Genomic DNA, 23,486 nt, shown 5'->3' with positions numbered 1-23,486 from the left:
TAAAGGCAGATCCGATTTTTTTTAGTTACCGCAGTAATAATTCAAAATTAATTAGTTACCACCGTAAACTTCAAATTTGGGAAAATATCACGCACACAAGCTCAGTTCACGCACGAATCTTGGTGCGTAGGTCAGTCCAGCTTGGGCACCTTTGTTTTTTCCTCTCTTTTTTGTTCGGTGGGACCTAGTGAATTGGCGCGCAATAAAAAATTTGGATGAGTACTGTTCATTAATTGCATTATGAAATTGTGAGATCTGATGTCTCTAACGATATCTAAGTGAATATGGAGTCTTTTAAAATTTAATATTTTTTTCAAATGATAGTTCAATAAATAAAAGATCTCAAGTGCAAGTAGATAATAGATGAGTTTAGAGAGATTGATATAAAAGATGATAACAGAGTTCGGCAACTAAAGGCCTACGTCTTTGGAGTGTCATGATCGCTTCTTGGGGTGCTTTTTTATTATCCAATGAGAAATGTAGTACAAGATGAAACCGGTGAACTCTTACAATAAGTAGGAAGTCAACACGGTCCAAGAAGATCAAGCACTAGATGCTTTAAGTTCAACACACAATCCAAGAATCACTATTCTCACACTAATTTCAAACTTGATCAATTTAGGTAAAATGGATTTTAGGTTGTTGAAGAATATTGAAGTTAAAGTACAAGCAACAATGGAAGGATTCAAATTTTGTTGTTCAAAGGCAACTGGAGGATTGAAGGGAAACAAATCAGACCTTTATATAGAGGGATATCAGAAATGGATGCAAAAGAAGAGTTTCGCCATCAATCGTTATAACAGTTGGTATCCGTTACAACGGTTTGCACATATATGACAATCTACGAATTAGGATTTTGCTTGTGTTTTAATCAACCTTTCAAATGTTTGACAAACCGTTCGAAACAGTTGCCCACTAATTGGTTTGTGCTGAATTTGTCTGGAAAAATAATTTTGCAATTTGATATTTTGATTTTAACCGTTATAACAGTTGGACTCAGGCAACACAACCTCAAATTTACTTTACCATACTTTCAAATATAAGAATGGTAAAATAAAATATCTTGTTCTTCATGATTCAACTAATCCATCTAGCGTTTGTTCACCGCCCACCAGTCAACAATCTAAACTCAAATGATATCAACTCCTGAGTCCAGAGAACATTTTTCTCTAATCTAAAGAAGATTAGAGAAACATCCGTTCAAACTTATTTTTTTCAGAAAAATAGAGATGTGTTTGGATCTTCTGTGGCTCCATCATATGAGATATATAGCATAAACCAAAGAGCCACAGAAGATTCAGACTTATTAGTTTTATACATGTTGACATCAAATGGTGAACCAGAAACTTCAATCTTAACTTTTTTCTTTTTTATAATTTTTCAAACTTATTTTCTATACTTATGCTTTAAAGTTGAAGTACTTGAATTAGTCTACTAATGATTCGGACACACTTTTGGTTTTCTGAAAGAAAAAAAGTTTGTATCAATGGAAATTTTACTGATTCAAATTTCAAATCGGTAGAATTATACTGATCCTTTATCTATGAATAGATAAACCTGTTGGCACTCTTTTTTTTTTTTAAATAAATATTTTCTATAGATAAAAAATTCTACATGAGAACTATATTTGACCTGACCCGACGCACAACAAAGTCCAATCCAATTACGAGACATTGAGTTTCTGTGCGGGCCAAATTCGAAACCCAATTGTACCAACGCCCGACCCGTCGAGCCCAAAAAACCAATAACACCACAGCTTTCTTGCCTATGCAACGTAAGCTCAGGTCTCTGGGTCCCAAGACCCGGAGAAAAGAAACAGAGATCAGCAAATCACTGCGCCGACCCGGCGACAACCTCACCTCACCGTTCCAATGGTGGCCTCCCTCTCCAAATCCCTCAAGCTCGGCCACCTCCTCCGCACTTCCCGGCTACTCAACACCCGCCTCGCAGCCTTCTCCACTTCTGATGCTTCTCTCTCTTCTCCTTCTACACCCCAGTCAAACCCTTCTCCTTCCCTCTCTCAATCCCAAGGTCTCACTTTCTCTCTCTCTCTCTACTTCTGAGAGTGTGTCTGTCCAAAATAAGGTTCATTCATTTTATTATAAAAAGTTTCTCCATTTTTGTGCAAATAAATAAAGCATTCGGTTGCTTTAAAGATAATTTTTCTTTTTAGAAGTTGCGATAAACATAGTTGGTATTCGTTTAGAATAAATTAATAAGTTTTATTTGCCTATTTTAAACATCATATAGAATTCTTGACCAACCTATAACAGAAAGGGTGAAACAATCAAGCTTCTTCTGTGCGAAGTTTTGACTCACTGGCTTATAACAAAGATTCTGTAGGAAGTCTCCTTTTACTTGTTTCTTTGTTACCTGAACTAAAATTACACTATACTTTAATTAAGCTTGTTTTTATTATATTTTTTTGAAATTTTGGTTCAGTTTATTAATATTTAAGTTGCTACTTGTATGATATGTTATATGTATGATAGTGGTAATTGGTACAGTTATGCAGGTACAGTAGAGATGCCAAATCTCTATCTGGTAATATTTCTTGTACTTTATTGAGGTGTCTTTTAACTTATTTTGATATTTGGGTTACAGAAAAGGAACACGGGGCATTCTCTAAGCTGCTGCTCTTTCTTCCCGGGGCAATCACTTTTGGCCTTGGTACATGGCAGATTTTCAGGAGACAGGACAAGGTAATTTATATAACGAAAAATATCAATTATAGGATCTGTATTAATTGTAATACATATATTACAATAATATTTTGTGGGGCGGACAAAGCTTACTGAGGCATTATTATGCAATTTCCACATGCCAGGCAGCAGGTTCTTTTTAGTTCTATGCAACCATTACTTTCATATTGGTACCATGTAGGGAGCTACATGGCATCCTTCTATTCCCTGGTAAGTCCAGGCAAGCAAGAGTTCCTCACTTCCTCGAAATAAACAAATAAATAGATAAATAGACAAACAAACGGAAAGAGAAGTTTTTGTTCTCAAATTATTCAGAAAAGGATTTTATGGATCTATCTTTTTTTTTTCAGATAGAAATGCTGGATTATAGGAGGCGAAGGCTGGAGATGGAACCTGTAACCTGTGTGGAGCTGCCTTTTTTGAGTAACAGCATGGATTCATTGGAGTTCAGAAGGATTGTGTGCGATGGAGACTTTGATGAGAAAAAGTCAGTTTTTGTGGGCCCACGTTCTAGAAGTATTTCTGGGGTGACAGAGAATGGTTATTATGTTATAACTCCTCTTATTCCAAGAGAACCAGCACCTGGTGGGTAAGTTACATGGATTTCAATTACTTAATCTGTATAGTTGATATTATCCGAGAGTTTATTACGTAATTATGTCTTTTAGTTCATAGATTTGTACCTGATTTGGAACCCGAAGTTGGTTGAATTTGCGTATTTGTTCGTATTCTTACAGAATCCAAGATCAACCTAATTTTAATAGCTCAAGAAGCTGTATATCTATGGGCAATTTCAGTAATCACTGCAAAATGTCAACTTATAGATATACATGCGCAAAACAAAAAATCTGATGCATGTCCCTGCAGATGTATCATTTTTTTCCTTGCAGGACTCGAGAATATTAGGGAACTTTCTGTGAACTTCATAGATTTGCAAACCGCCCTTCTCCACTATTAACTAGAGAAAAACCTCACATTGCTTCAACTATAATTGAGATATAATTGGTTTCATTTTATTTGTGAATGTTTATTAAATCATATCCTTTTCTACTAAGCTTATGAATTATTTTCTGAACTTATTTAAAAAATTTAGAGTCAAATGCAAAATTTAAGCCTAGGTGTTAATGCACCTAATTTGCTTTGTTGGTGATTGAAATGTGATCTGTCTTCCTTTTGTTCAAGTGATTTGCGAGTTTTCTAAATCTTGTTTATTTTACAACCTACTAAAATTTTATTAGCCAAATTACAAAAAAAGTAGAAACTAACTTTAATTGTGAAAGTTAAATTAAAATTAACATACATACTTTATATATTAAAGAAATGAGGTGCATGGTGTTGCATTTGCATCAATGATGGTTGACATGATAATTTTCACCCTATAATGGGATGTTTATGAATTTTACTAACATAAACTAAATTATGATTTCTATAAAAGATACTGTATGGTCAATTACTAATTTGATATGAATTTGTTGAATTTGATGTATCTAGTAAATTTAATGCAAATCTGTAAATTATAATGAATTTTTATGAACATTTCAGGTGTTTTTTTTATAAAGCAGTTATGAATATCATGATAATAATAAGATAAAAAAGAAATGCAAAGGCTTTTATTATGGGGAAAAAGGGAGACAATGTCTGGTTCAGAATTGAGAGAATAGTCCCAAAATGATGATTGTCAAGAATATATATAAGGTTCCCAATAAGTATGATCTTCCAAGATGTTGTCCAGAAACAAAATCCTCAATTACTCTCTAAGGATTTTCTGTGGTGAATGATATGTAGGATGTATAAAGCGGGTTGCTGTGACCCAAAACTTTAGGGAGTATTGTATCTCTATAGTAAAGAACTGTAGAGCTACAAGATTTATCCTTCAAAGTTACTATATACCATATAGATGTCTTGCATGAAAAGGAGAGAAAGGAAAGAAATGGTTTAGCCTGTTTGGGTATTTCCACTGAAAAAGGAGATGATAAGCATATGTGAAAATTTTCATGCTTACAAGTGATTATATAAGATATTTCTTGTTTTGCAAGGATATGGATCAAGGTGTTTTTGTTGATTTAGCTAATAATTGGGCAGTACCTGGAAATGCCAATGGGTTTCTTGCCTTTCAACTCTTAACCAAAAATGTGCCAATACTGTGCATGGTATCCTATTCAGGGCTTGTTTAATCCGAGAGTTATGCCAACTTATAGCAAGATTAATAAATTTCTTGTCAGTGTGCAGACACCTGTCCTTGTCAACAGGGGATGGGTCCCGCGAGAGTGGCGTGACAAGAGAATGAGTGGAGAAGAGGATCTAGACAGAGCTTCAAGTTCATCAGTTGCTGGTAACACTAGGGATGAGAAAACTGCTTCCTGGTGGAATATCTGGTCAAAGAAACCTACTCGCACGGTTAGTAGTGTGCAACCATTTTTTTTTTCCTGCTAAATTATATAAATTTCATTTCAATTGATTCCTTTCTTATTAATTAATATGCGTAACTGAATGCATGCTACAAAATGTCATCATATCATGCATACCCTTTTAACAACAATAGATATCTATGAACATCCTACTAAAAGAGGGAAAATATGAGATATCCTTTCCCTCTCCTTGATTCTTTTAAAACGCCCGTGATGCCTCTTTTTGTTCAACTCATTGCCAGATGAATTGTGAGCAAGGAGGGGACTGAGGGGCACTGTACATATTTGGAAGTTGGAAAATGCAGTAAAAAAATGTGCCTGTAGAAGACTCTGATATTCCCCATATTTTATGAGGGTATACTGCTGGTGTATATGTAATATTTTGATATTTCACAGGACTATGCAAAATTCCTCTTAGTTTTCTTCAGTGCCTATGGGCATAATAATTTTTTGCATGTCCAAACATGGGTATTTAACATTGGTATTAGATCTTTCATGCTTTTTGTTTGTACTTTTGTGTATGAAACCTATTTGTGTGTTTTTAGATGGTGTATTATTTTGAAAACAACCTCCACAATCCATTATTTTGCAGTAATAGCTAGCTGCACAGAATAGTATTAGCACTTAGCACTCAGGATTTTGTAAATTAGATTTAGGATTCTTTTTGTGAGTTATGACAGTATGCATATGGGAAATTCTCTCTTTTCTATACAACAACTAAAGAAATCTTTATTTATTATTGCACTTTCCTTCTAGGGTAAAGCAGCTGTAGCTTCACCTCCCGTAAAAGCAGTTGGTATAATTCGTGGAAGTGAGAAGCCGAGCATGTTTGTCCCGCCCAATGATCCAGACAGCGGCCAGTGGTTTTTCGTTGATGTTCCCATGATTGCACGGGCATGTGGTCTTCCAGAAAATTCCATTTATATAGAGGAAATAGAAGATGAACATACTTCCAGTGCAAAGAGTCCTTATCCTGTTCCAAAGGATATCAACACTTTGGTTCGCTACTCAGTCATGCCACAGGACCATCTCAACTACACCGCTACGTGGTTAGTTATGTTGATTTTGTAACCACCTTAGATTGAGCAACTAAAACTTCATCAACTTTAAATTTGTCTTAAGCCATTATTCTCCCCATCTAAACCTCAGTTCTCCATTAACCCCTGATTGTGTGATTAACATTGGTTGTAGCTAGTTTGTCCTATTTAAACCTCAATTGTCTAAATTCTGATAGAAACAAACCCTTTTTTTTATTCAATCTAACCTCAGTTTAAGCCAAAAGAACATGTATTTTATGCTCACTGACTCACTGTGCCATTAGTTTAACCTTGTACCTCTGGAAATAACCCTCTATTTTGCAATTGATGGAAAGTAAGCTTGTATTACCTATCTTTATTGTTAGGTACACTCTTTCTGTTGCTGTTACATACATGGCGGCCATGAGGATCAGAGCAAAAAAAGTTCACCTGTAAATGGAGTCTAGTTTCAATTTCAATGCTTGATTTGTTTCTCAGTTGAAGAAATCTTGAGAGCTTCCTTTCTTTTTGCAATAAATGCCTCAATTTTCCATGGCCGTGCTTATGATTTGCTTGCTTTTGTTAGTGATTTTTTTTTTTGTTTATGAAGTTCTGTACTAATTTTGGTATAAAATTTTAATGCTTTTTCTGCACTAATTTTAGATATTGCTTGATCTAAAGTTTTTTTTTTTTTTTGAACCCTTTTGGAGAAGCCATCAAGTTTTACTTGTGTGTGGCTCAAAGTAACCAGTGTAATTATTAGAACAAACCAAAGGAGAATCAGTTTAGATTCATTCGTTGAGATGATCACTACCAATGAAGTGATGCAAAAGTTGAACATTGGTGATTAGAACCGGCTTTATTCAATACTAAAAGGAACTGTAATGTTTTCCTGAGCAACAATGAAAGAAAAAGCTGCCTCTTGGTTGCATTTATGCATTGCTGGACAACGCCAAGCGATTTGCAACATGTCGAGTAAAATATATGCATCAAATATTACAAATAAAATTATGTTTGAATGCAATGCAAAACATTTGTGTTTGTCTATTTAGATTTTTATTTAATTTGGATCGCATTTGAGATTTAAATGTCTTCAAAACTGACACTCAACTTAATTCATTTACATGTTTATATGTTTATATTTATTGTATTAAATGATATTATTAAATCTTTTATTTGGTTTTTGATATACTAAGGTAGATCGATAAGGTTAAATATTTTTAATATAATAAAAAAAATTATACGATTTTTATTATTATTAGTATTATGGATTCCTGGGCTCGCTCCCCTTCGTTTTAGCTCCGCACACTTTCAAATTTCCGGACTGTTTGAATAGAGTGGTGCTATTGTAACAAGATTTTGATTATGTAAAGTTGAGAGATTATTATGTCTTTATATTCAATTTGTTTTAAGACTCTTTCTTATTTTTTCGCCATAAATATACGATATATCTAATTAAGAAATAAATATACAAGAGAATACATTGCAATGAGATAAACCTTAAAAGGAACCACGGGCTTATATGCTAATTTTATTTTAGTTATTTTTGTTCATCCTTGATTAATAACATGTATATGATGTTTTTATTATTTGCTTATATTTAATAATGAATACTTTGTATCTTGTATGTTTGTGCTCTTACCAATGAAGTTGTAGAAGAATGAAAAACAGAACAAGAATAAGAAAGTTACGACAAATTGGATATTTTTGGATTTAGTACTGGAGAATTTGATTATTAGAATGTATATAGCACTAGAATTATGAGCTTCCAATTTCTCTACAAATTGTTTAACTATAACATTTTGAAATGAAGTTTAGTGATGATTAGCGTCATGATTCTCTATTGGACAAAATTTATATAAATCGTAAAAGAGCTTAATATAATCAACAGACACAAAAAAAATTAACATATTATTAAATACTTATTGTGTATTTTTGCTCTTGCATTATAAATTATTTTCATGAAGTTATTTTCTTTTAAATCGCATTAATTGTTTCCTTTTCAAAAGCATTGTTTATCTCATGTAATATATTTCGTTACTGTATATTTATTGTTCTAAATACGAAATGGAAAAAAAAAAAATCATAACAAATTGGATATTAAAAAGTAAAAAAAAAAAATCAGCTCTCCGAAACTGGAGTAGCCATGGAGTGCGTATCCTCTAAGATATCTCATATTTTGCGTGACCGACGTGTCCGGTGCTTATTCGGGGTGACGTAGGGGGGCAGTATTATTTGAGCTTTGAGATTCGCGTAAAACGTATTACAACGGTTGAGGTTTTTCAAAAAGTCACGCAAAATATGAGATATCTCAGAGGATGCGAATTCGTAGCCGGGAGCCTGGGAGGTAATTTTAAATTTTTTTTTTTTTTTTTTTAGGTAGTGCAGCCTACGCCAAAATTTTGGCGTAAGTCCGATTTACAGCTTCTTAATACTTATTGCGCTCTTGTAAGGAAGCCTCTAAATATTGGGCCCAGGCCCATATATACCTTTCATTATAGGGTTAATTCCTCACATACCTTTAAAGAGTTCTTAAATTTCTCATTTATCCCTAAACAGTTAAATATATCTAATTTGCCGATTTTTTTTTTATTTATATCTAAAAAATAAATAAAATTAAAAAAGATAATCAAACCGGTGGTGTATTTCAAATACTACTCAAATCGGAAATTTTTTTTTCCAGTTTTAGCACCAATTACAGCTACTCCAATTCCGAAATTTTTTTTTTCGGATTTTAGTCCCAAAACCGATTTTTTTTTTTTCGAAAATGGAATTTCCCGTCTTTTTAAAAAAATAATAATAATTTACATATATACATATACATATATATATATATATATACATGTATTATATTATATATACATATACATATATTATTAAAAAAATGAGTTTATAAAAAAAAAAAACCAAACGACATTTATAAATAAAATACCGATCGTTGTATGCCTACCATTGAACAAAAACTTAAACTGAATTTTTGAGGTACTAAATTTTTTCGGTAATTGGTGTTAAGATCGAAATTTTTTTTTTACCAGTTTGGGTACCTTTTGAAATTCCAGCTCATGTTTGGTTATTTAAAAAAAAAAATTATTTGGATATAAATAAAAAATTTATATGTATAATATATGTATATCAAATTTAACCTCTGCTGATAAATCAGTAAGTGTAACATCCCGAAAATTTTGAATTTTTACTATTTATGCTTAAACATTATTTTTATAATATTAAATATATTATATACATCTCTGTTAAAAAACAAATAAGGTTCTTTTAAACGAAATTAATAAAATAATGGTAACCGCCAAAAATTTATACAATCAAATTTATTTCTATTTTTATTCATAAAATAATGGTATTTCCTTCCAAGCGGCTATTTGTGACAATTGTGTATAAATGGTAAAACTGTCTCATTTTTAATGCCCTGTTTTCTGGTTGATTTGATTCGATTATGGAGAAACAAAATTAATAAAAATTAATGCCGCACGGACGCACCCTTTGATTAAATTTCCGGTTTAGTTATTTTTTAAATTTTCGGTTTGGGTAGAATTCGAAATACACCACCGGTTTAGTTATTTTTTAAATTTTATTTATTTTTTGAATATAAATAAAAAAATTGGTCTAATTTGTCTCTTAACTCTTACACAATAATTCTAAAGTCTCTTTCTTTTTTACCCATTTGTCCATTACACAATAATTCTAAAGTTAACCATAGTTAAAAACATATATGACAAAAAATATCCTATCTTAAATTTAATAAAAAAGAGATGAAATATAGGGAAAACCACGCGAGCCTTCCAATTCCTTCAAAATATTCAAATTAACAGTGTTAAAATTATAAACTTGCAACTTTTACCTCTAGACACCACTAGAAAACAATCAAAGCAAATGATTCCTTGCTGTAGAAGTTGGGAAGTGAAAAGGACGATACAAGAAGAGAAAAAACCAAGAGGTTTCGTTTGGGAATTAAAAAATTAGACGATAAAATGCACCAAAATAGCACAGAGGTACAGAGGTGGACAAATTGGGACCATGTTTGCATCCAAGCATTGAAGAAATCAAGATAAATGGAAGATAATGAGATAACATGAACTTTTATTTGGTATTCTTTTTATTAGAAATGCAAGCAACCATAAAATTAACTTACTGGTACGGGCAGCCGCAGACAGGCCCAACATAAGCTGTCTATCATCCTTGATCTGATTTCCACTGTAACTATTTCATAATTATCTGTTAAATTGAAAGCAAGGCGAAATTAATTTTGAAAACGCATAGATCACGAAGTGAATCGGCAGTTCTGAGCGGGCATCGAACCGATTTGTGTCCGATGTCCATTGTACATGCCTCGCTCCCATAAAAAGGTTACCTTTAGAATACCAGTACAAATATAGACACTTAAGTTATCAACCAATCTGTAATAAGAGGAGGGATTAAGTTACAACAATTTTTGAGTTACAACAAGTTACCACAATTATTTTCTACATTTTCAAAATCCAAATCGTCGATTCAAACCGTTAGATGTGATATCTACAATAAATTGTGCTTGGAGATCAAATTTTACATTTTTTGAAATTTTTTTACTATTTATTAAGATGGGTACAAAATTTAATGGTCTGAATTTGACTAGTTTTTGTACTCATCTTAATAAATAGTAAAAGAATTCCAAGGGTGGGGCTCGGGTCAGCGGGTCAGCAGCCAAGGGAGAGAAGGGGGGCGGCGGCACAAGGGAGAACAAGAGAGAGGGAGGGCCGGCGGCATCCAAAAAGAGATGGGGGGGGGGGGGGGGCGGCCAAGAAGAGAGAAAGAGAAAGACTTACAGGAATAATTGAAAAGGAAACAATTGGGAATGAGAAGAGATGAGAGACTTTGGTTGGTTATATTATTGGATGTGGGCTAAACTTAGGATTGCATATTTCTAATTTGGGCTTACTAATTGGGCTAAGAAATGCATAATTAAAATTTATATGCAGAATTTAGATATAACTTTCATGTAAATTAATAAAACGTTTTGCTATTTATTTTCTGAACTATATATATTATTCTTATTTTTATTTTGATTCAAATTGGATTCTAAATTTAAAATATACCCGAATTCAGAAGCGTTACAATATTCTACTGTGAATAATTAACTCTATGGTTAAATACAAAAAGAAAATCGAGTTGAGGGATATATTAGATAAATAGAAAATCAAAGAAGTTTTGAAAGGTAAAAAAAAAAAATTAACACTTCATTGTATTATTACTCGACTACCGCAGTTCTTCCTTCACAAGAATCCAAACATGAGAAAAATGATCCAGTCTTTTTTTTTTTTACTATTTATAAAAATGCTCCAGTCAGTCACTGACTCACTGTACGCAGCATTCTGTATTTACAATTACATGATGCAAGAAATCGAGGAATTCAAATTTTCCCATAATCGCGTCGTAAGAGGCCCCGAATCACTGGGAATTAAAGGCAAGAGACAGCCGTACAACTGGGAGCCAACAACTTTTGAATTACTTAAAATTTTACTGCGGTTTATAAAGTCCTTGTAATGGTATGGCTTATAACTGACAAATTAGTCCCACTAAATTTATATCGTACAAAGAGTAGCTTAGTACCATCTGTATAGCTACACCATCTGAAGCACCAATACAGACCACAAACATCCTGTCCTTTGTAATTTGTCTCGGTTCTGTGGTTGAGACTTCCTGAGCAGATTCCTGTTAATGTCCGCTGAATAGTGGGCTCCAGGCTTGTCTAGCCCCGGATCTTTCATCTTTGTGGGACCATCCCTTCAGTAATTTGAACAGTCGGTGTTCTACAGAATATGTAACAGAGAATTTAATTTGACCACTCTGCACCTTCCCCCTCTCTCTTCTCTGACTAGTCCAGCCTGGTCCCCGCTGCAATACGACTGAAGTGAAGAGGCAAGAGCTGCCTTTTAACAAACAAGACTAGTAAAGATTCTTTTTTCTACTGCTTACTTTGTAAGCTTCTTTTCACTGAACAATATCTGTGATAATTTTCTCTCCTTCTTGTCGCGTTGTGATTTGAATTTCTACATTGCTTGCTGTTCGAAGCTACCATCGATTTTAGGTAAATGATTAGTTCTCTCTAATCTGAATTACTCAATTATGAATTTCTCTCGGATACTACATTCTGCTGAAGTATTTCGATGATTTACTCCTTAGTCCTTACTTTTAGTTTACCACTATAATTTTGCAAGCACGGACAGAAAAGTAATAAATCAAATTTGTTGAAACTTCGCTTGAATCGTTCATTGCTTCGAATGTGGTTATTTCTCTTCGATTTCGAGTTTAAGTGACTCCGTTGCTGAAATTTTGGAAGAAATCACTTCGATTTTAAGTGGAATTTGTTCGACTTAATCTATTCTTCTCTGATCAAGTCAGCGTACAAATGCTTCTATTAGGAAATAGTACCTTTGCAGGTCATTTATCGTTTTCTTATTTTATTTTTCTTATGGAATTGCTCCATCTGATTCGCTCACAAGATTATATATTAGATGTACCTTCTATAATTTATACTGCAAGATTTCTCAGAATGATCTGTGCACCGTGCTGATCAATAAAATAAAGGGAATTCTGATCAGAGATTTATTTAAAGCTTTTCATCTTTTTCTTTCCACTTTCAGATCCTACATAACATCTGAAGAATTTGAGGATCTTTGAAAATAGCATACGATGGCTATGCTATGCAAATGTAGTGGCGAGCAATTTAAGCTGGAAGAGATGCCTAGGTCACCTGAATCTCTTGCGACAAGGGACTTCTCGGCCAATGCAAGCTCATCACGAGTAGGTGATTTTGATTCCAGGTTTGATGATGATCAAGTGGATGAGGTTGAATCAGCTCTGAGAGATACCGTATCACTCAATTACGAGGTACCTGATCATGCTTGTGCACCCTTTACATTTTTTCGGGTTCTCTTGGCAAATAAGACAAAAAGTTTATGAATTTTGCATTATAAAGTTAGTCTTTTAAAGCTATTATATCTAATTAAATATTGACGTTTCTGCCCCAAATGTATGAGCCCTTTCTTTAACATCAAACTAAAATAAACTTAACTGGTGTTACTGTCATAGTTGTAAGGGTTGCAGTTTGTTTGTGCTAAATACTAAAGTTCCACACAAATTGGTTTAGTTTTTACTTAAATTTAAGGAAAAAAAATACAGGGCTAAGTTAGTCATGTATTTGCTTCAAGTTAAGTTCTTAGTGATGGTGTGGCACTAAGCTACTATTTGCAAATGACTCGCATAAATCAAAATCTATATAAAGTTTGATGTCTCCTTTCGCAAATAACTAGACGACTTTTGTTTTTTCTATATGTTGGATGATCTTTACAATAGAACATAGAACATAGAATATCAGGATTTCTTTTGCATATTGTTGGATGTTGTATATGAATAAACCATCTAATTTTGGGCGTTTAAATAGTTTTTACAGGATTAAAAAATAACGCTATATATTGATGTATAAGTAAATTTTCAATTTATTTAATTTTCCTTTTGAGACTTCTTTTCAGTTAGTGAAGACTTTAAAAAGTTTGGCATAATCCATTCAAAATAACCTTCACGTTACCCCACTGACAGTCATATCTTCTTTACTATAGAAACCAGAATAAACACCTCATAAGTCATATCTCATATGACAAGAGTGGCATTTTGGTAAACCAAGGAAGGAACTTTATGAAATTTCGAGTTCGATGATCCCAGAACCAGCTAGTTCAGCCGAACAAACACCATAGTGGGTGCAAAGAGTCGACAATTTTGCCCTTTGGTTATAGTTTATGCCTTTTATATTCAATTCTCTGCAAAATATAGGAAGCAAGAGCATTGTTAGGAAGGCTTGAGTATGAGAAGGGGAACTATGAGGCAGCACTGCATGTACTTCAAGGCATAGATTTTACTGCACTAAAGCCCAGAATGGTCAAATCCATTTGTGCCAATTTTTCTCCTACAAAAGTTCGCTCGAAAGGGGAGAAATTGAAATTGCCAGTGAATCTGATGTCAGTGCATTCAGTTAGTCTACTTCTTGAGGCAATATTGGTCAAGTCAAAGTCCCTCGAGGGGCTCGGTCGATTTGGAGGTAATTATTTTTTATTATTTTTCTTTTTCTTGTCAATGGTGGAGTCTTTGTTGTGGGATAATTTAGTCACCTCCTACAAAATTGCAGATGAGCATATTTATCCCTGACTTGAAAACAAGAAGTATCTCATAATGCCTTCGAAACTTTTGAAATATCTAAAATGTCCTGCCCCTTCCAATCTTGAAATTACTGAAACTGCCTTTCTGTTCTCCTTTATTTATGTAAAGAGAATAAGGGAAATAATTTAATTATGACCTGATGAAGCTAAAAGAAACAAGTGGTTTAGTTAAAGAAAAAATCTTCAAATGGGTATAGATAATACTGCCAGAGTATCTGCAAAATTTAATGTTTTTTATTGTTCTTACTTTTTGTCAGTTTAACCTATGTCTCATAGTTGTCTGGTTGTTACTTGGTCTTGACTCTTGATAGATGCGGCTCTAGAATGCAACAACTTAATAGAAATTGTGGAGTTGGTATGGCCTTATGGCGTGCCCAATGGTGTGGCTGATGAAAGCAAACTATTGGAGTTGTTGCACAAAGCTCTGGTATCTCTCCCCAAGCTTTGGATTCAGGTACTCGGAAAGGACTACAGTATCAGTCTGGTTTGTTATGTTGTTTCTTATTTTTATTTTTATCATCAGTATAACTTCTTTTGAATTTCTTAGTTTTTACTTGAGCTTCATTGCGAGTTTGGGTTTGTGTTGATTTTCTATTGATCATTATAAGACGACCAGGACTAATAAACTTTTGATCTTTAAATAGCGTAATTCATATTGTCACAAGAAATGATTGATCTTGTAATAATGAGATATATCAAACCTTTTATTTTAGATTTTCCAATACTATTTAATTATTTAATCTCTTTATTTTTCTATTGGTGGTTCTGAAGATTGGTTGCCTTGAGGAGGCTGTTTCAGCATACAGACGTGCAGTGGTCAAGCCTTGGGATTTAACTTCTAAAACACATGCTGGCCTACAAAAAGACTTAGCCGTAACTCTTCTCTACAGCAGTACTAATACAGGCACAAATGATCTAGACGAAGCAATTCTACTTCTCATTACTCTCATGCAAAAGATGACCTCAAAAGAAATAAAATTTGATCCTGATATAATTAACCATCTAGAATTTGCATTCTCTTTAACTGGCCAGTTCAAGCTCTTGGCAAGTCAAATTGAGAGTCTATTACCTGGCACCTATAGCAGAGAAGAGAGGTGGTACCTTCTCGCACTATGTTACCATGCCAATGGATTAAATGAGGATGCATTAAATTTAATAAGGATCTCCACTAGGGTTTTGGAGAGGAAGAACAAGGCCCATGTGCAGTCCCTTCTGTTAGGTGCAAAACTATGCTACAAGAACTCTCTCAATGCACCTGAAGGCATGCAATTGACAATCCGAGCCTTGGAGTTCATGAGAGGTGAAAAAAGGCACAACCATGCAATTGGTATTGCATACCACTTTTTGGGCTGTTGCATTGGGCACTGTGCCAGATCTCTGTCAAATCCAGATAAATCAAAGTTTCAACATAGCGCGCTGAAGTTGTTATATCGGGCATTAGAATTGGAAAGTCATAATCCTGAGATATTGTACAGCCTCACATGCGAGAACTTAATGCAAAGAAAGCCTAAGACTGCGGTACAGTTTGGAAAAAGGTACCTTGACATGGTACAGGGTAGCTTAGCTGATGGCTGGAGATTGTTGGTTCTCGCAGTTTCCTCACAACAACAAAGAAAAGAGGCTGAAGAAATAGTGGATTTCATCATAGATGAGGCTGATGAATGGGCAAAGTTGGAATATCTAAGGTTGAAAGCGTTGCTTCAGAGTTCTAATGGAGAGTTTAGGGCAGCAATTGATACATATGGAGTGTTGCTGGCAAGAGTTAAAGCACAGGAGGAACCTCAAATATTAGTCTCAAATGCTAAGGTAATTTATAATTTGGCCTCCCCCCCCCCCCCCGGAAAAAAAATTTAGGTATATCCTTGAAATACCTCATAATGTTGAGGGCACCCTCACTATTTCCCACCTATTAAGGACTGGTCTTGAGCTAAAATACCTAGAGGAAGGGTAGTTCTGAGAATCTTTAAAAAAAACATGCGAAGCTTGGGTGTAACTTTTGCTTTTAGTGTTTCAAGTGACATGCAAGAAATTGGACTGCATATTATTTCTTAGTGTTCTCAGGTTATACATGAACATAATACTTTACTTCGATAATTTTAAGCAAAAGATTGTATTTGTGTTAGGTAGCATGCCAGTTAGGTGAGCACCTTCTGTACAAGTTGTTACCTGTTAAGCTAACAGATGATATCCCTGATTAGTTTTGCTAATTTGCTCTATACCCATTTGGAAGTGTATTCGATATTACTGTACTGGGAATAAATACAGTACTATACCAGTCATTATTAAAGCGATTTAGATAAAAAGGTTGCGCTTGTTTTTTTACCAGGTTGAAGAATTAAAAAATATAGAGGTGGAAGCATGGCTAAACTTAGCTTCTATCTACATAAAGCTTGAATCATGGCAAGATGCAAATCTTTGTTTGGAGAAAGCTAAGCGCAACCAGCTATCATCCCCAAAGTACTGGCATGTACAAGGTAAACAAATAATCACCTTGAATATCATTTGCAATGAAAAGCTGAATAGTTTATGGTTAACCAGACAATCCTATACAATTTTAGGTACACTTTTTGAGGCACAGTTACTGGAGAAAGAAGCACTGACGGCCTATTCTGTTTCGCTCTCAATCGACCCTGATTATGTCCCTAGCATGGTTTCAATAGCAGCCATTATGAGAAAGCTTGGTAGAGAATCTGTTTCCGTTGCAAGAAGCTTTACAAGGAGTGCTTTGCGGGTGGACCCAGCAAGTCAGGATGCATGGCTAAATCTCGGGTTCATTTCTAAAAATGAAGGATCCGTCAGTGAAGCAGCTGACTGTTTCCAAACAGCTTTTGAGCTAATGGAATCAACACCAGTGAGCAAGTTTTTGTGAACTTCTTTGCTTAAGATCTACCTTTTGTATTGTGCATAAATGGTGCTACAGAAGAGATGGCCCTTTGAGTTGAGTAGAATAATGCGAAAACTGTATTCTTCTTAATTGTACATAACTTCCTCTTTACCCTTTTCTGCCTTTCATTTAAAAAAAAAGGATCTGCAAAAATAAGCTTTTCTTTGAAAATAAACTCTCTTTTTACCCTTTTAGTTGTCTCAGTTCAATTTCAAAATTAAATAAACTATATGTTGCATTTTGTTGTTAAGAAAGTTTCAACTATCGAGTGAAATAACAGAAAGTACAATCAATAATTCTGAAACTGCATTGCGGTGCTAGTGCACAGTGTAACATCAATTACATGTCCATGATTGACTTGAACTATCACGCCATTATCAGGCGGCCTCTGCTTAGGCATAATGCTGACGGATTCATCTCTTTACCAGAGCTATAATACGTCCTTAGCCTGATAACCTAGAAAAATACTATGTTGGAGGAGATAGACAGTTGGCTTGCATTTTGACGAGGGGCTTATTCAACACTATGGATCAAATATAAAAAAGGATTTGAATATAACAGAAACAGGAGTACAGTACCTTGACTCATCCTTTGTCATTACTGCGCCGAGTGAGACGGCAGAAGATGATCTGATTTTAATTGAACGAATCGGTTCATGTTAAAGAACTCGTTCTTTCAAAAGCCGAAGTATGCTATTGGAAATATTAAATCTGATCAGATGATCGTAATCAAATAAAGATATGTCCTGCAGCTTCTGCGCAGTATGCCACAACGGCCATGACTGTAAATACGGACTTTATTGACCTTTCCCAACCCTGTAGTACTTTAGACCCTTTACAAAAGGAAATTCCTTACCAGTATTTCCTGTAATCCTCTGCTTTCTCTAAAGAAAAAAGCCTTAGTATCTTCTGCTTAATGGCCCAACTATCGTGAGCCCATGAAGCTCAAGAGGCATACAAGTGAAAAAAGTAATAAAGGCACTTGCTCCAGCGAAAACTTCGGCATTAATTCTTGTGACGAAAAATAACGGAATTCACCTGGCAGCCTCTGCCTGGTTTTTCAAAAGGAAATAAAAATAAACAAATAACGGATTTCTACTGGGGCGACTGGGCGAGCCTGCGTGTCTACTCTAATGTCGCTGTTGAGTCTTGTACAAAAGTTACCTACCACAGAAAAGTACAAATTATTTAGACGAAAATTCCCGTACCGCAACTCGTGCGCCATAACTTTCTAGCCATCAAAATCATAAAATATATTATGCAAAAATGTGGAATTTTAATTTTCAAATTTTGGACTTATTTCTCGGTAGTCGGTACCGCAACTACTGGGTAACTAATCAACGAAGAAAATATACATTTTTATAGGGGAGAAATTCATGTATACCCCTAAAAAACTTGGAAATCATCTATTTCCTCTTCTAAAATTTATAATATCATATTTACCCTTCTAAACTTCAAAAACTCAACAAATTTACCTATTTTATTGTCTTTTCTATTAAAACTCATTTAAAATTTATAAAGTACCTATTTTTATCCTTCATTAAAAAAATAATAATTATACTAATCTCCTCACCCCTGTCCCCCCCTTTTTCCCCACACTCTCTCTCCTCAATATTAACCTCCTTAACAGTCTTCATCCCCCCATTTATTCCGCTAATAATTTCCATTTATCCCCGCATGAAATTAGATTGTCATTTAATAACAATCTCTGCATTAATTATGCTGTCATCTAATAACAATCTCCGCATTAATTATATTGTCCTAAAATAACAATCCATGCATTAATTATACTTTCCTTTAATAACAATTCCCGCTAACATAAAATATTTATCCATGTAACATAAAGTACTTATCCATATAACATAAAAGAGAAATGTTCCCGTACCCCGAGCCACCAAACCAGAGCCCGTCCCCGAATTGGTTTAACTGGGTTTAACCATCTGCTAATAACGGTAATTTATTAATTTGCCATTAATTAACAAATTGTTGTTTTAACGCACTGCAGTTTTAATTGAATTGTTTTAAACGTTAGCTTTGCATGCTTTTGTACTGTGTTTTAATTTTGTGGACAGTTTGTTAGGAACAGTTGTAATCACCAATCCCCGAATTAGTCCCCCAAATTGTTAACGATCCTCTAATCATTAATTAACTACTTAAGTACTTTAACTAGTTAAACTAGTTATAAGTACTTGAACGTACTTTAAAGTACAATTTAAACCCAGTTAGCTCGGGGACGCGGTGGGGGATTTGTTCTAATTTTAATTATACAAATTAACAGCTTTTGATATTTAATAACTAAAAAAATAGTCTTCATTTTGAACAATTAATCTATTAAATGAAGATTTTTCAATGTTTGTAAACACAGCTTTATATGCTTTAAAATGTGTTTGTAAACACAGATTTATATGTTTGTAAACACAAATTTTTCCATGTTTGTAAACACAGGTTTATATGCTTTAAAATGTGTTTGTAAACACATGTTGTTTGCTTCATGCACAAATTTTCAATGTTTTGTTTATGTTGTTTGCTTGCCAGTACATATTGGTTTACATGCTTTACTTATTCACAGGTATAAGAATTTAACTCATTTACAATGAAAATTAAACACTTGAATTAAATGCAAAAAATGTTCAGCACATCACTCCAAGCAAATTGGATAATTAAATGCAAAAAATGTTGTTAGAAGGGAAATTGAGCAAAATTTCCAGCACATAATAGTGAATTCTAAGAAATTAGCTCGAGCTATAGATAGAATATAACAGTGAATTCTAAGAAAAAACAACCATATACCGGGTTCAACAGTAACTATAATTAAATGCCTAACTAGAGAAGAGAGATGGGGGAATATCAAGTTTGAATTACCATAAACAATAAAAATTCAAAAAGAAATGAAATATATTGCTTACCAGGTCAACGTATCATGAAAATAATTGACAATAATGATCAATTGAGAAATAGAATGAGAAAACAATACCTAACAGGTTTAATGAGACAATTTTGATGAAAATTTGTAGTTATACCTATCATCTTCTATCTCGATGTCTCTTACACCGACTGTTCCAGTGTTTGCCTTTATATGTCTGGCTTGATACACATCTGCAATAATTCAAGTTTATTTACCTCTAAAGTGAAAAATTTAGAAACTATGTAGTTATGAAGGACAACAAAGAAGGACAAATTAGTGAAAAAGCTCTTAATGTTTCAACCAATTATTTTCAGTGTTTAGACTTTAAGAGGGTTCTGAGCCAGTATAGTTTGGAATACCTTATCTAATAAAACATAGGGGTCAAACCGAAAAATTCCCAGCAGCACTTCTAAACTCTAGACAAACTTGCCTACTACCCATGTGTTTATATGTTTGTAAACACAGAGTTTTCCATGTTTGTAAACACATGTTTATATGCTTTAAAATGTGTTTGTAAACACATGTTGTTTGCTTCATGCACAAATTTTCAATGCTTTGTTTATGTTGTTTACTTGCCAGTACATATTGGTTTACATGCTTTACTTGTTCACAGGTACTGTTCCTGGCACATTCTGCACAAATGAAAAAAAAATGTGCTGGGGGACGCCCTCGGGGATTAGTACAAATTTAGAGTTGTAAATTTCGTGCTCGGGGATGCGCTTGGGGATTGGTTCAAATTTAGAACTGTAAATTTTTGCTCGGGGACGAATTCGGAGATTCATTTTGTTTTAAAAAATAAAAATTTAACTCATTTACAATGAAAGTTAAACACTTGAATGTAGTTGATTAAACGCTTTCCTTTATATGTTTAAATTATATGATTGTTTCACTGCATTTGGCTGTGCTTTTGTTAAAAAAATTTAACATAGCGTTTTTCTCTTCATGCGGCGAAATTCTATACAATAAAGAAAGATTGGTACTGTTATTGCGCTGTATGAAGTAAAACTTGATCTTTTTGTCGCCGACATTCTAGAAGGTTGGGGGACGCGGGCGGGTACTTTGTTTGGGGTACAATTATCAGCTTCCAACATAAAATATTTATCATTATGCTTGAGAAGTATTTATCATTGATGTTTTACTAAAAATTGCAGCTATGTCTGGGAAGTATTTATCCATGTAACATAAAGTATTTATCCATGTAATATAAAATATTTATCATTATGTCTGAGAAGTATTTATTATTGATGTTTTACTTAAAGTTGCAATTATGTCTGAGAAGTATTTATCCATGTAACATAAAATATTTATCGTTATGCGTGAGAAGTATTTATCATTGATGTTTTACTAAAAATTACAGTTATGTCTGAGAAGTATTTATCCATGTAACATAAAGTATTTATCTATGTAGCATAAAGTATTTATCATTATGCTTGAGAAGTATTTATCATTGATGTTTTACTAAAAGTTGCAGCTATGTCTGTGAAGTATTTATCCATGTAACATAAAGTATTTATCATTATGTCTGAGAAGTATTTATCATTGGGTAAGGGGGTTGTTTATTTAATGATCCCTAGTTGTGCGGGGACAATCCAAACAAAAAAGAAATTCTGTGTGGGGATAACTCACAAGTATTTATGAGGGGATTGTTTATTTAATGGTCCCCAGTTGTACGGGGACAATTCAAAAAAAAAGAAAATTTTGTGCGGGGACAATTGATGGATTGATTTATTCAGTCATAAATAGAGATCATTGCATAAGGATTGATACTTTGCAAATTCAAGATAAATACTTTGATGCTTCAAGTTATATATTATCAGTTTCTGCGGAGTATTAATGATTAAGCAGTCCCCCCATGACTTTTTGGGCAGTTTGTGCGAGGTTGAGACTGCAGGGATTGTTATCAGGATAAAAAAAAAAACTAGCAACGTGTTTCAGAAAAATATTAGTTTTCTAATTAGTTGGTTTTTGAGGGCAAATGATTTATTCTACTTCTGACGCTTACACTAGCATATACTGATATACCTAAATGTCACTGTGTAAGCGTCAAAAGTTGATAAATTACTCATTTGCTCTTGAAAACTAATATTTTTCTAAAACATACTACATATATTTTTATTTTTTTAATGAAGGATAAATCATATACTTCATAATTTTTAAATGAGTTTTAATAGAAAAGACATTAAAATGAGTAAATTTGTGAGTTTTTAAAGTTTAGAATGATAAATATGATATTATGAATTTTAGAGGGGCAATACGCAATTTTCAAGTTTTGAGGGGGATACATGAAATTCCTCCTTTTTATTATGAGAAAATATGAATTTTGTAGAGTAGAATTAGGGTGTTCTTAAGTTCACAAGCTCCTTGATGAAGTCAAGTCTAAAACCCATCAAATCGACTTTAAATGATGAATCTAAATCGTTGTAACCCACCTATCTTACTAGTGATGCATCTATATCTGAAAATTTTAAACATTTGAATTAATTTAGTATAAAGTCAATCGGTCAAAATTAGAAGGTTAATAAATTAATTTTAATGCATCATTTTTTGAACGTTTTTTTACCACTTGATTTTATACTAAATTAATTTGAATGTTTAAAATTTTCACATGTAGACACATCACTCGTAAAGTAGGCGAGTTTCAACGGTTCGGATTCATCATTTAAAATCGATTTGACGGGTTTTAGACTTGAGTTCACCAAGGGGTTTGGTGAACTTAAGAACACCCTAGTTCTACTCGAATTTTGTAATTATTGGAGGTCAAGTCACCCAACTATTTAATATCTATAAAGGGATTCTTCTATCTAGATTTTGAACCCGTAACCTCCCACATAAAAGTTGTTATCTTTGCTACTATATCAAAAGCTTATTCTCTTTAATTATTATTTTGAATTTATTTTTTTTGCCTGTTAGCCCTTATTATCAATGTTGAGGCCCGTATATTATTTGTATAATTTTTGTCCAAATGTTTGATGTTTGTGTTATACCATTAGCAAAACAAAGAATCAAGTGTTATTCACTTATCCTTGGATGGTCGCTCCATTATAATTATGTTGGACAAAATAGAGATAAGCAAATAAATGAATCACACAAGAAACTAAGACAATAAATAAGCAAGCACAAGAAATTAGAGAAAACACAAGATTTTATGCGAAAACTCTTTCGGAAAAAAAAAATCACGAAAGTATACAGCACAAATCTACTAAATCAAAAGAGTTCTACAAGTATAAGATATTAGAATTTTCAATAACACTTTCTCATACACTCTCTTACAAGTTTTAAAAAAAAAAAAAGCAAAACTCTAGATGACATGATAAAAAGACAACATAGACAGAGAGCAGCTCAATACTTTCTAACTCAATGAATCGGCTCAC

General features: G+C 33.5%; 2 protein-coding genes across 5 annotated transcripts; both read left to right on the top strand.

Annotated features, from left to right (window-relative positions):
* The first annotated feature begins 1,763 nt into the window (after positions 1–1,763).
* On the top strand, positions 1,764–6,808 carry SURF1 (Surfeit locus 1 cytochrome c oxidase biogenesis protein). Of its 2 annotated transcripts, none has more exons than XM_078308476.1 (6): positions 1,764–2,031; positions 2,605–2,702; positions 3,053–3,291; positions 4,925–5,103; positions 5,874–6,159; positions 6,513–6,808. In XM_078308476.1, the coding sequence occupies exons 1-6, from the start codon at positions 1,872–1,874 to the stop codon at positions 6,580–6,582; spliced, it is 1,032 nt and encodes a 343-aa protein (XP_078164602.1). In that variant the 5' UTR covers positions 1,764–1,871; the 3' UTR covers positions 6,583–6,808. The 2 variants fall into 2 exon arrangements, with proteins under 2 accessions (XP_078164602.1, XP_078164601.1); XM_078308475.1 differs by having other exon boundaries at positions 1,766–2,031; positions 4,925–5,099; positions 5,867–6,159.
* A 5,230-nt stretch (positions 6,809–12,038) lies between these two features.
* NPGR1 (no pollen germination related 1) lies at positions 12,039–17,326 on the top strand. 3 transcript variants are annotated; one of them, XM_078308204.1, is made up of 7 exons: positions 12,039–12,202; positions 12,759–13,005; positions 13,945–14,209; positions 14,639–14,781; positions 15,099–16,133; positions 16,654–16,801; positions 16,886–17,326. In XM_078308204.1, the coding sequence occupies exons 2-7, from the start codon at positions 12,808–12,810 to the stop codon at positions 17,194–17,196; spliced, it is 2,100 nt and encodes a 699-aa protein (XP_078164330.1). In that variant the 5' UTR covers positions 12,039–12,202; positions 12,759–12,807; the 3' UTR covers positions 17,197–17,326. The 3 variants fall into 3 exon arrangements, with proteins under 3 accessions (XP_078164330.1, XP_078164332.1, XP_078164331.1); XM_078308206.1 differs by lacking the exon at positions 12,039–12,202 and adding an exon at positions 12,285–12,400; XM_078308205.1 differs by lacking the exon at positions 12,039–12,202 and adding an exon at positions 12,418–12,554.
* The last annotated feature ends 6,160 nt before the right edge of the window (positions 17,327–23,486 follow it).

Source organism: Carex rostrata, chromosome 9 (genome assembly GCF_964058835.1).
Source record: "Carex rostrata chromosome 9, lpCarRost1.2, whole genome shotgun sequence".
Classification (NCBI taxonomy): Eukaryota; Viridiplantae; Streptophyta; class Magnoliopsida; order Poales; family Cyperaceae; genus Carex; species Carex rostrata.
Note: the sequence above shows the minus strand (reverse complement) of the source record. Positions and strands in the feature narration are given on the sequence as shown.

Coding starts and splice junctions, on each gene's coding strand:
- NPGR1 (XM_078308204.1), top strand. CDS start 12,808: ATGGCTATGCTATGCAAATGTAGTGGCGAGCAATTTAAGCTGGAAGAG. Junction 16,134..16,653: donor TATTAGTCTCAAATGCTAAG/GTAATTTATAAT, acceptor TTTTTTTACCAG/GTTGAAGAATTAAAAAATAT. Junction 16,802..16,885: donor AAAGTACTGGCATGTACAAG/GTAAACAAATAA, acceptor ATACAATTTTAG/GTACACTTTTTGAGGCACAG.
- SURF1 (XM_078308475.1), top strand. CDS start 1,872: ATGGTGGCCTCCCTCTCCAAATCCCTCAAGCTCGGCCACCTCCTCCGC. Junction 3,292..4,924: donor AGAGAACCAGCACCTGGTGG/GTAAGTTACATG, acceptor ATTTCTTGTCAG/TGTGCAGACACCTGTCCTTG. Junction 6,160..6,512: donor CTCAACTACACCGCTACGTG/GTTAGTTATGTT, acceptor CTTTATTGTTAG/GTACACTCTTTCTGTTGCTG.